This window comes from Gracilinanus agilis, chromosome 1 (assembly GCF_016433145.1).
Source record: "Gracilinanus agilis isolate LMUSP501 chromosome 1, AgileGrace, whole genome shotgun sequence".
NCBI classification, from domain to species: Eukaryota; Metazoa; Chordata; class Mammalia; order Didelphimorphia; family Didelphidae; genus Gracilinanus; species Gracilinanus agilis.
Genome location: NC_058130.1, coordinates 19,785,681 through 19,799,072, shown reverse-complemented (window position 1 = coordinate 19,799,072; position 13,392 = coordinate 19,785,681). Strand labels below are relative to the sequence as shown.

The 13,392-nt window shown below is 39.7% G+C and overlaps 1 protein-coding gene across 1 annotated transcript in view; it reads left to right on the top strand.

The window, feature by feature from the left end:
• Positions 1 to 12,280, top strand: part of TBX20 (T-box transcription factor 20) — a 65,650-nt gene extending 53,370 nt beyond the window's left edge. The window contains exons 6-7 of the mRNA XM_044675643.1: positions 8,327 to 8,439; positions 11,940 to 12,280. Of these exons, the coding sequence (XP_044531578.1) occupies positions 8,327 to 8,439; positions 11,940 to 12,280 (454 nt within the window). The remainder of the gene's footprint in view (positions 1 to 8,326; positions 8,440 to 11,939) is intronic.
• The last annotated feature ends 1,112 nt before the right edge of the window (positions 12,281 to 13,392 follow it).

The following is a 13,392-nucleotide window of genomic DNA, read 5'->3' as shown; positions in this document are numbered from 1 at the left end:
GGGGGGGGGGTCCAGCCTGGTAGAGGCTCCCAGAGAGGACTTGCTTTAATGAACTGATCAGCTGACTTGGATGGAAATATACAAGTGTTTGGGTTTAGGGCCAAACTAAAGAAAGTGACAAATTCATTAGAGTTTAATTTATGGTTTCATTGTCTTAATCTTTGTTTAAACTAATCTCTTATTCAAATCCTTAGTTCTTTCTAATGAAGATAAGATATTTGTTTTAACTAGGCTTGCTAGCTTAACCTTTTGTCTTCCCATTTTTATGGACCCCCCAGTACTAAAGAAGGGCTATTTACTTAATCTAATAAATTTATCTTTTACTACAGCTGCTTTTAGTGTATATACACCCATAGAAAAAGAAATCCACAATCAAAGTAGAGCTTCATTAACTGGTATCTCCTTTGTTTTCCCAGGGATGTGACAAAATTTTGTTTGCACTATGTAAAAAGACAGGGAATAGAAAGAAAGGAGGCAACTTAAGTGGCTCAGTGGATAAAATATTGGACCTGGAGTCAGGGTAGATCTGAGTTCAAATCCAGCCTCACACACTTACTAGTTGTGTGACTGTGGGCAAGTCACTTAACCTCTGTTTGCCTCAGTTTCCTCAACTGGAAAATGGAGATTATAATAGCACTTACCTCACAGAGTTGATATGAGGTTCAAATGAGATAATACTTGAAAAAAGCACAGTAGACTCCATATAATTACTTATTCCTTTCCACCTCCACCTCTTTCACAATTGAGATAACTAAAGCTCAGAGAAGTAAGAAAATTGACCAAATGCTACCCAAGGGTCAGAAAGAACATTCGAATCCAGGTCCTTCAACTCCAAACCCACAGCTTTTCCTCAATGAATCATCTACATTATATATATGTAGATATATAATATTTATAATATGCCATATATTATAATATTATATATATATATATAAAACCTCAAAATCATTTTGATGGAACTCAAAGAAAAACCAGACAAATAACAACCAGACAAATAAATAACCTCATATATATGTTGATATATAATACTATATATTATAATATTATATATATGTATATATATATACATATATATATATATATGCAACCTCAAAATCATTTTGATGGAACTCAAGGAAAAACCAGACAAATAAATGGAGGGGATATCCCTCACTCATAGATATGTCTAGCAAATATAGTTAAAATGCCAATACTTTCCATCCTAATTTAGAAATTTAATGCAATGGCAATCAAAATGCCAATAGGCCATTTCATCTAATTAGATAAAGTCATAACAGATTTTACATGGAAAGGTAAATGTGTAAGAATATTAAGAACTATGAAAAAGAGAATGGTTTGAAGGGGTCCTGCCCTTCCAGATTTTAAAATATGCTATAAAGTGATCATTATAAAACCTGTCTGTACTATAAAACATAAAGAAATAGATTTGGGAAGTGGGATAGAACATCTAGAAACACAACTGGGCAGATTTGACTATTGTCTGATAAGATCATGTCTAAAAACATTAGAGTGCAGAATCAATATTCAATAAAAATTATTGGAAAAAACAGTATCATACTGCATTTGGCCTATTGGATTTGGACCAATCACAATAGATTGAATAGAATTCTTGGCAAAAAAAAAAGACCTACTCAAAGACCACAATAATTCTAACTGGATCAATGATCTAAATATAAAATTAAAAAAAAACACTTTTCAAAAGACTGGAAGGAAAAGGAAGAATAGATTTGTCTCAACTAAGAAAATGAGAAACATTTTTATCAATCAACCAAATGGAAGAAATTACTGAGGACAAAATAGATTGACTTGATTATACAAAGATAAAATGATTTGGCACAACAAAAAGCAATTATCTTAGCAAAAATAAAAGAAACTAATAGGGAAGGGAATTGACATAAACATTTTGACTAAAGGACAGATGTTCAAAATCTATAGGAACTAGTGTATAATATATATGTTTTATTCACATTTATGATTAATTTCTCCCAGTGAAGAAATAATAAAAAGAATTAGACCAGAAAAACCTTTGAGAGGATTAGACCTTTTCTTATAGTGGAATCAGGGAAGGAAACTTCTTCCACCAATGCAGATCAACATCTTCCTAGTCTGAGAGAGTTACCCAGAGCATCACTAGGTGAAGTGAATTGTGCAGCCAAAATATGCCAGAGACTTTCTGGTTTCAAAGCCAGTTTGCTATCCTCTATACAACATTGCCTTTAATAAAATCACGTAAAGATCCTCAAATTCTTTGGAAATTAGAGGAATGAAAATCAAGACAGTTTTAAGATTCTATTCTATGTAGACAAAATTGAGTATAAATTTCAAACCAAAAAAATGTCAGAATTCCAATGATTAATGATGGGGCTATGGGGAAACAGAACCCAAGAATATAGCTAATGAAAGTATAAACTAGTAAACATTAAAAAAACATTTTTTAAAAAAATAAACTTTGTGGCTGTTGTTCAGTTGTCTCTGATTCTTTGTGACCCCATGGTGGACCATAGGTTTTCTTGGCAAAGATTCTGGAGTGGTTTGGTTTGCCATTTCTTCGTCCTGTAGATCAATGAAAACAGAAGTTAAGTGAATTGTTCAGGATCTCACTGCTAGTGTCTGAGTTTAAATTTGAATACAGGTGTTCCTGACTTCAAGCCTAATCCTCTATCCATTGAATCACTTAGCTGCCTTCTCTTATGAGCTTAACAAACAATAAATATGAGCATTCCAGCATACAAAGAACAAAAAAGGAAGGTAAAAACCAAGTTAACAAAGTACTGGGAAATAGCAAAACAAAAATACAATATAATGTAGATAAAATTAATATGTAGTTTTTAAAGTTGATTTGCAGCTCACAGGAATTCTGATGCATGACCAGTTCCATTTGAGTTTGACATCTTGGTCAAAAAGGGACCAGCCTTTGTAATGCAGGGTTTTGCACTGGGTTTGCAGGGGCTTTTATAGTCTCAGTCCAACTGCCAGCTGGCAACTGGCCCGTGGCACATGCCATCATCAACATCCCATCCAGGGCAACCAACAGCTTTGTCTAAGCTAATATTGCAATGCAAAACCTTGCATTACACTTTTTAGCAGATACTGGAGGAAAGGAGGAAAGGTCAAGAGGCATGTCAAAGGGTTGGGAGAGGAGGAGATGATCAGCCCTCCTGATGAATTCTTTCCTTTTAAAAAAATAAAACATAAAGACATCAGTGGAGAGGGCTGGGTGAAAAGGTGTTACTGGAGATGTGAGGAGAGAAGACTATTCCTAGCTGCTTTATTTGTAATATCGAAATATTGGAAGCCCCCTTCAAGAAGGCAACAATCAGAAAATGACAAATAAGGACATAGCAATGTCCTCGAATCTTGTGTAAGTACTCAGAGTTGCTGGGATTTCTTCTCTGCATGATATCTCCCAGTGGGGAGATTCCTCTGCCAGTGCAGGGTACAACCCATACACGATACAGTAGATGTGTCTTAGGGAGATGCCTGCCACCCGTAGGGGCAAGGTGGCATGTTTAGAGGGACAGCTACTGTGTCACACACACATATACACATACTTAGGGGTAGGCAGTGATTTTAGGGGATAGAATGTGAGTCTGGGCATCTGCATACATAGAGGCAGAAAGGTGGTACGGCAGATAGAGTACCTGATCTGGAGTCAAGAAGATTCCTCTTTCTGCATTCAAATTGCTGTGTGATCCTGGGCTAGTCATTTAACCCCATTTGCCTCAGTTTCCATGTCTGTAAAATGAACTGGAGAAGGAAGTGGCAAATTGCTCCAGTATTTTTGCCAAGAAACCCCTAAATTGGGTCACAAAGAATTGGACACTAATTAAATGACTGAATCTATCTATATATGTGTGTATGTATATGTGATTACAGGTATATACACACATATACATACATGTAATATACATATCCAGGCCACAGCAGATGGAGCACTGAACCTGGAGTCAGAAAGACAAGTATAAATCCATTCCCAGATGCTAACTGTACTAATTGTACAAGTCATTTAGCTTTTGTTTGCCTCAGTTTTCTCCCCTATAAATTGGGGACAGTGATAGATAATACCTCCCCTCCCAGAGTTATCATGAGGATCAAATGTGATAAAAGATATGAAACTCTAAATCTTACACTACCATATAAATTCTAATTTTATTAGAATGTTGTGGTTTAGTTGTTTTTTACTTGTGGCCAACTTTTCATGTCCTCATTTTGTTTTTTTTGGGGGGGTTAAAAATTCTGAAGTGGTTTGCCATTTCCTTTTCTTGCTCATTTTACAGATGAGGAAACTGAGGCAGAGTTAAATAACTTACACAGAGTCCCACAGCAAGTATAAGTCTGAGGCTGGATTTGGCTCTAGCCCTGGTACTCTATCCACTCTACCACCTTACTGCCCTGTGTTGAAATATGATGAATCTGTAAAACACTAAATGTGAAGAAGCATGGGAATACCAAAAGACAGAGGAACTACGTAAAGTCACCAGCAGCCCCAAGCAGGATGCACACCAACTGCAAATTAAATGAGACGGAAAAATTAGTGTAGAGGAGGGAGAACTGAAGGCAGAGGCCAGATTGGGCAAAAGCAAACACTTCTTGTTTTTCTATTACTTGTTCATTTGTTGGCTGTACTCCCACTTAAATGTTTGGTATAAAGTGGTTTGGGCTTCATGTGGGGTGTCCCTCCGTTATTTTATTTACTTGCTTAATTATTTTCAGGTGTTTGTTTTGGGTCATTGGGTTTCTGATTTCCAATAAAAAATAGGGAATGTGCCATTGTGTTAGTTCAACCCTTTTTCTTGGCTCAAGGATCCTATCTGGGCTGCCCACTGGTATGTCCTTTAGCTCATCATTAATGTTCTCTCCTTGACCAGTTAAGGTCAGGCTTGATGGGGAACTAACTGTAATTCATCAAGACATAAGCACAAGCCAGTCTGTTAGCAGCACAGCTTATGGGACGAGTTGAGGCTAGGCAAGATCTGGTTTTAAGTTTCCTAGAACTTGGAGAATTATAGCCCTAGAACTGGAAAGTGCATGACCATCTAGTCCAGTGATTCCCAAAGTGGGTGCTACTGCCCCCTGATGGGTCCTGCAGTGATCCAGGAGGGCGGTGATGGCACAGGTGCATTTGGGGGGTAGTGAATAAATGTAAGGAGGCAATGATAGTATGTGACAGGGGACGCTAAGTAATATTTTTTCTTAAAAGGGGGCGGTAGGCCAAAAAAGTTTGGGAACCACTGATCTAGTCCAACTCTTACCTTTTACAGATGAGAAAACCAAGATTTTCAGAAGTTAAATGACTTAAGTTCAAATGTAATATCAGATACTTTCCATCTGTGTTATCTTGGATAAGTACCTTGACCCAATGGCCATGCCCTTATCACTCTTCTGCTTTGGAATTTATATCTAGTATCAATTCTAGACAGAAAGAAAATGTTTTTGTTTTTGTTTTTTTTTAAAGATTTAGGGGTTTCTTTAAGGGATAAATGTGGTATCTACTCTTTTTTTAAGTCCATATTGTTTGTTTTTGTAAGTGAATAATCTTTCAAAACTAAACAAAACCCCTCAAACATATGCCCAAATAAATAAAAAAAAAGCATCTGCTTTCATCTGCATTTCTTCTCCAACATTTCTTTCTCTAGATGTGAATAGCTTTCTTTGCCACAAGTCCCTCAGAATTGTTCAGGATCACTGTATTGCTGATAGTAGTTAAGTCTATCACATTTGATCATCCCACAGTATTACTGTAACTGTGCACAATGTTTTCCTGGTTCTGCTTTTATTTTACTCCGCATCAGTTAATGTAGGTCTTTCCAGCTCTTTCTGAAACCATCCTGTTCATCATTCCTTAGAGCACAATAGTACTCCATCACCATCATGTACCACAATTTGTCCAGCCATTCTCCAATTGATTGACACCCTCTCAATTTCCAACTCTTTGCTACCACAAAAAGAGCAGCTATAAATATTTTTGTCCAAGCAGGCCCTTTCCCATTTTTGAAATCTCTTTGGAATACAGACCTAAAGTTTTGTTTTTTTTTTAAAGAGAAGTTAAATGTCTTGCTCAGAGTCAGCCATGTAAGTGTTAGAAGAGGATTTTTGAACACAGGTCCTCTGATTCCAGAGTCTTTTCACTGCCTGACCCTGGGCAAGTCATTTCATGCCTTTGAACCTCAGTTTCCTCTCTTTTAAAATGGGGATAGGGATATGTATAGTACCTTCTTTGAAGAGCTATTGTGAAACACCTATAAGACAACATATGCAAGGTGCCATAGAAGTGTCATTTAAAATCATGATTGACTTGAGTCCTCTTATAGAGGAATCATTTGACTGCCTTATGCTCCATTTTCTCACAACATCTCTGTGTAAGAACAAAAGTAGGAATGATAAATGAATGAATGAAAAAGGCTTTTAAGTGCTTATTACCTACCAGGCTCTGGGCTAGGTACTGAGAATTCAAATCCAATTCTTGCCCTCAAGGATCTTATATTCTAATAAATGTGGGTGACACACAAAGGGAAGTGGCTGTCAGGGAAAGGGATTTGGTCTAGAATGACCCAAATGGAATATGATGAAGCTGTGAAACACTAAATATTAAGAAGCAGGGGAATGCTGAAGGACATCGATGATGAAAGCTGTGATCCTATGCAGCCTAGACTTGCTGATCTGCATTGCACACACTTACCTCGATTGCTAATTCCCAGCCCTATTGAGGGGTGCCCAGCGGTGGGTAAGAATGACGGTTCTTCAGATTAGCCTTCACACTTGGGTTTACAGGCTGTAGTGGAATTGCACTATCCCCAAAGTCTAGGCACCATTTTTACACTTACTGACTAATTTTCCTGCCCAAACTCTTTAAAAATCATTCTCTCTTGTCCTTTGTGCATCTTCTGGAACGCTCTTGGACCAGATTTCCTGATACAAGATTTTAAGATTTCTTATGGCTCATTCATAGCCTTCCTTACAGATCCCTAAATGTCCATTAATCACGGATGCATCTTCTAATAAGGTGGCATGATGTAAAGGAAAGAGCATCTGTCTCAGAAGTCTGAGGATATAGATTCAGATCCTGGTTCTAACCCTATCTAGCTGCATGACCTTGGGCAAGTCATTTAATTTCCCCATCAATCAATGAATCAATAACTTATTAAGTGCCTTCTATGTGTTAGGCATTTGCTAGTTTACATCCTGGGGATATCAAGATAGGGGATGAAACAATCCCTGCTTTCATGAACTCCTCCTTAAAGAGTTACCATGAGGAAATTTCACTGTATTTAAAGCCTTCTATAAAGGCCAACTATTTTGTTACTAAGGCATCTATGAGACAAAGTCGCTTAATCTCTTTAAGTCTCAGTTTCCAAGCATGGTTCATCTGAGAAAATATTTTAAAAAAATCTATTCATTCATCTCTAAGCTTGTCAATTAGTCACCGAACCATTCTCAGGATGCTCGTGATATCAGCCGAGAAGCACTGTGGTATCTCGAGAATATGCTGACCCTGGAATTAGGAAGATTTGGGTACAAAGTCTCCTCTGACACTTACTAGCTATGCAGCCAAGGGCTTATCTACTTACTCACCGTGAGTGACTCCTCTGTCAAAGGAGATCAGAAGAGCATCTTCCTTGTACGGCTGTAGTCAGGAGCAGAGGAGAGAATTAGCGTAACTTGGCAAACTATTCATAAATGCTATTGCTGCCTACTATTACTACTACTACTACTACTACTACTACTAAATTGGAGGCAGCTAGGTAGCTCAGGATCTAGAGAGCCAGATCTGGAGTCGGGAAGATCTGAGTTCAAATCTATTTTAGACACTTGCTATGTGAGTCTGGGCAAATCACTTAACTTTTGTTTGTCTCAGTTTCCTCAGCTATAAAATGGAGATAATCATGATACCTATTTCCTAGGATTTTTGTAAGGATCAAATAAGATCATCATAAAGTACTTAGCCCAGTGCCTGGCACACAGTAAATTTATATGAATATTTGTTGTTGTTGAATTTTGTGTTGAAATTTGTGTTGAATTTTGTGAATGAAAATTGTCATTGTTATTATTATTATTATTACTGTGTTAACGAGGAAGTTAGATTGCTTAGTGGATAGAACACTGGGCTTAGTAGTAGGAAGACCTGAGTTCAAATCAAGCCTCAGACACTAGCTATGTGACCTTGGACAAGTCACTTAACCTCTGTTTCTCTTCATCCATCATAGAAAGAAATGGCAAACCACTTTAGTATTTTTGCCAAGAAAACTCCATGGACAACATGGTCCATGGAATCAAAAAGAATTGGGTACAACCGAACAACATTATTATTGTTTTTATTCAAATACAGGGAGAGTGTTGAGAGTCTGATTCAGAAGCATTCCTATGCCCGATCGCCTATCCGTACCTATGGGGGAGAAGAGGATGTCCTGGGAGATGAGAGCCAGACAGCACAAAATAGAGGTAAGAGACGTCAGAGGCCAGATAATCTGATGGTTATAGGATTGTTCTCAAGAGGAGAAAGGCTATATTTTGTAATCAGTGAATAGATTCACTTTAGGCAGCTGTGTTGGGAAAAAAAATTGATCTTTAATGCGGTTTGTGGACATTGCCTTTTCTACTTTATAAAAAAGAATTGTCATTGATGTGGTGGAGCATAAGGTTGTAAGGATGGTAATTAATATGAATTTTAACCAAAGTGTTCCTACCAGGATACTAGAGGCTTATTCTAGGGAATTTATAGGGTGTCCAAAAAACAGAATGACGTTGTCCTTGAAAAGAAATTATTATTATTATTCCTATTGACTCCCAGAGGAGCATAGGGTCGCAACCATCTCACACCAACGGACTCTGTTCTGGGCAACTTCCCCCAACTGGGCCCATGTCATGAAAAGAAATAATAAAACTTAAATCTGAGCCAGAGAGGTAGAATAGGGTTGGACATTCCGTGAAGAAACCTATGTTCAACTCCTGCACTGCCTGGGTGACCATGAACTTAACCTCTTCAGGTCTCAGTTTTCCAATCTGTAAAACAAGAATAAGAATGACTGTACTGAGTATCTCATGAGGTTGTTGTGAGAACAGGACTTGGCAAGCTTTAAAACCCTCTAAAAATATGAATTTTTATTATTCATTTACCTTTTATGTAGCCTGGGACTCAATTTAGTTTTGTGACCCAGTGGGAAAAAGTAGTGGCCTAGGAATAAAGAGAATAAATGCTCCTTAAGATCGATCTGCAAATCAGGAATTATATCTGATCTACTTGCTTTGTAGAGATTTAAGTCAATAAGGTGAAAAACAAAACACCTAGAAAGCACTTTCCCAGAGTGCTTTGTACAAATACACATTGTTGCCTGTAGCATTGGTATGGTGGGCCCTGAGCGGCAGTCCAAAGTTCTCCTAACTCCAGTCTGGCCACATCTGTAAGGGATATATAAAATGGAGATCTTTGGAGGTCTGAAAGAAGCATTTGAAGAGGGGAGAAAAGAAAAGGGGGTGACAAAGACAAGATCTTTGCTTTAAGGCTGGCCTCAGTGCTTGAGAAAAGTCAGAGAGGGGCGTGATAACCATTTTCAAGTATTTGGAGGGTGGTCAAGTGGAACAAAGGATAGACTTCTCTGACTTAACCTAAAGGGACAGAACTTTGAGAGAAAAGAAGGTAAGTTTAGACTCAGTGTCAGGAAAACCTCCCTAACAAGCTCAGATGTCTTGAAGTGCTTCTGGAGAAAATGAGACACATTGCCCCAAAGTCTGGATGGCCCGTTGTCAGGTGTATTTTCAGGGATAGGTTGGAGTGGATGACCACAGGGTGTCCTTTCAAATTCAGAACTTCTGGGATTCTGTAATGTTAAATTCAATATGCCATGTCTTCAGATAGTTCCATAGTTGTTAAATTTCTCATATCCAGCCTCAGACTCTTACTAGCCATGCGATCCTGGGCAATTCCACTTAACCTATGCCTGCCTCAGTTTCCTCAACTGTAAAACGAGGCATATAATAGCATCTCCCTCTCAGCGTTGCTGTGAGGATCAAATGAAATATTTGTAAAGCGTTTTGGTAGGTGCTTTATATAAATGATTATTCCTTCTCTCCCTCCTTCCATGCCAAAGGATCCCATTTCAGGTACTTACTAGCTGTGTGACTGACTGGCCAAGACCTTTCCCCGCTCTTGGTGCCAGTTCCTTTATTGGTAAAACAAAGGGCCTGAAGTCAGTGGCCTCCAAGGTTTCTACACCCATGATTCTTTAGTCCCTCTTAGAAAATCTTAGCATTGAAGGTGACCTCTCACTCACTGAAGAAATCCTTTCTGCTCCCAGAAGAAATCTTGTAGCCTATTTTTAATAATTTCCAGTGATGGAGAACTCACTACCTCCAAAGAGAACATTAGTGAATAGCTCTAATTGTTGGGAAATTCTTCCTTGTATGGAACCAAAGTCTTCCTTCCTATAATTTTGTCTATTGTTCTTTTAGCTGTCTTCTCCTTGGAGCTATCCAGAGAAGGGGAAATACTTCTTTTACATGACAGCTCTGTAGGAGTATGTATTTAGAATAAGAATAGACCTCTTTTATACCAGAGAAAATAAAAAGCTTAGTGAGTGAAATGACTTGTCCAGGGTCACACAGCCAGTGAGTGTCTTAGTTAGGATTTGAACTCAGATTTCCCTGACTCTGGACCTAGTACTCTGTCCATCATGCCACAGGAGCCATCATATATTCTCTCTCACTATGCTTTTTGGATTTTGTTTAGACGGATGTATGATTTCATCATCCTCGAGAATGTCCTCCACTAAAACAGATGAATAATTCACCTGTAAGTTGTCTTAGAGAACTGCTTGGGATCATATAGCCAACCTGTGCCATGTGCCAGAGTTTTCTTTTTTCCCCACCAGGCTAAACATCCCATATTCTAGAATGTATTTTCCAGACTTTTCACCCCTCCTGGTTATCCTATTTGGAATACATTCGTGTTTGCCAACATCCCTGACTAAAAGAAATGACCAGCGTGCCCCAGTTGTGGTCTGACCAGTTCAGGGCTTGGGGTTATCTGACAAATTCTCCTTTGTTCAGGACTTAAAACTTGCATTGATGTAGCTTCTAGACGACAGCCATGTTGCATTTGAACTCAAATGGAATTTCAAACCAGTTAGTTTTGCAGAGGGCATAAAGGCTGACATGATGATGTCCCAAAAGAGACTCGTTGTGCTCCTATTGACCACTTGAATGGCCCTGGGCAAGGTAACTCGACTCCCCGAACCTCAGTTTCCTCAAATTTAAATCTAAATAGATGCCCCTAAGATTTCTCCCAACTTTACAATCTGTAATCCTACCTATGAGGGACTCAGAGGGGTCTATTAATAATTAGTCTCAGTGGCTCTGACCACTGGGCCACTTTGTTGAAGGTGAAATTTATGATTGTTAGGCCACACTGGTCAGATTATATTCTTGAATTTGCTCGTGAAGATTGAAAAAGATGAAGGTCCATGTCCACTGCTTAGAGTTCCTAAATCTTAGCATGACTCACACTTTCTGGAAGAGTACCGACCGTCCACCTGAGATACACTTTTGCATTTAATCAACAAAATGCCTTTGTAATTCTGCGTTGTGAGAGGCATACTCTGCTCTCCCCACATAGAAAGCAAGCTCCCTAAGACCAGAGACTGTTTTATTTCTGTCTTCACATTACCAGAGCCTTGCCTGGAGCAGGCACATAAAAAACCATTTCCTGAATTGGATTACATTTTTTGGACCAAAAACAGAGTCTCTTTACCCAAGAACATGAGCTCATTCAAGTTTGTAGTTACTCATGAGGACCCTCCTGAAACACTTCCTGGCCAGTTTCAGTTGAGCCCCTTAGAGCATGCTCAACTGGAGCATTGCTTCAGGTAATTGCGATGGGCTATCCTGTCCCTGATTTGCATCCTGAAATGCAGGCTCTAATTAATTGATGTGCTTTTTGTTCACAGGATCAGCTTTTACTGCATCTGACAATTTGTCACTCAGCTCCTGGGTATCCTCTTCTTCCAGTTTTCCCGGATTCCAGCACCCCCAGTCTCTGACTGCCTTGGGTACCAGCACTGCCTCCATCGCCACATCCATCCCTCACCCCATCCAGGGATCTCTGCCCCCATATAGCCGCCTCGGGATGCCTCTTGCCCCATCTGCCATCGCTACCTCCATGCCGGGAAGTGGACCCACGTTCCCTTCCTTCCACATGCCCAGATACCACCACTACTTTCAACAGGGGCCTTATGCTGCCATCCAGGGACTGCGCCACTCCTCTACAGTGATGACACCCTTTGTATGACTGGCCCAAGCAGAGGGCAACCTGGATGTAGAATAGGCAAACTTGGAATGGAGATGTAGGGTGGGGATGTGGTGACGAATGGGAGACTCTCCATGGAGGCATGGAACCATTCAAGAGGAGAGATGGACCCCTCATCACATCAACGGCTAACGCAATGCACTCACTGAGGGCCAGCAGGCATCTGTCGAGGGGCTAATTTTTGACTTAGTAGAATGCCCATCCGGAACATTCGGAGAAAATGTAGTGCATCAAACATGATACATGAGTATAAATGCTACGTGGATGCAGTCATGGACAGACCCAATGTGGATAGGATTCCTTTCTGGTTTTTCACAGCTTTGAAGATCTTCCCAAGAGGCAATACCGTAGGTTGTACTCACATGACACCGTCTCTCCCTGTAAATAACAGGAGTCAGTACTGAAATCTTTGTAATGTGGTAGCTTGAGCATGTTTAGTTTACCTTAGCATTAGTTTGCTGAGAAGGCGACCCCAAAAGAAGGGTGTCTTTTTTGTTCATGACTATGCGGTAGTTATTTCCAAGCATCCTTTTGTAATACTGATGGGCCAGAACCATCCACACCTAGCTCCCGTTCATCCTCACTTGTCCTTCTCTCCCAGCTCCACATTCCTCCCTTTTTCTCTCAGCCTCTTGCCATTTGTGTACAGGAAAATGCTTCGCTAAATCTTTCTCAAGTAAGAGACTGTAGATACAACACCCTGAGCACCCAGAAGCTTTGCTTTCAGGAGTGGGGTTCTCTAAAAAAAGAGGAAAAAATCCTGCATATAGAGTCATCGGCGAGCACTTTAAAACCCACAGTTTCAGGCAGTATCGGAGGATTCGTTTCACTTGTCATTATAGACTTTGAACTTGCTCTGGAAGGATAGCCCTGCCGGGGATGCCCAAGTCTGAAGGTCAGACTGGGCAAAATTCCCCTCGCCATCTCCTGAAGGTCAGCTCCTATATCAAGCAGAGGTCCCCCAATGCCCAGGCTAGTTAGCCCCATTTATGATTAACGGGCACCCTTGGGGGAGATGCCCCAGGGCCAGATTTAGTCATGGTTTATTGAACTCATACCTGAAACTCACTGTAGGTTTCTAAAGATTTTTATTT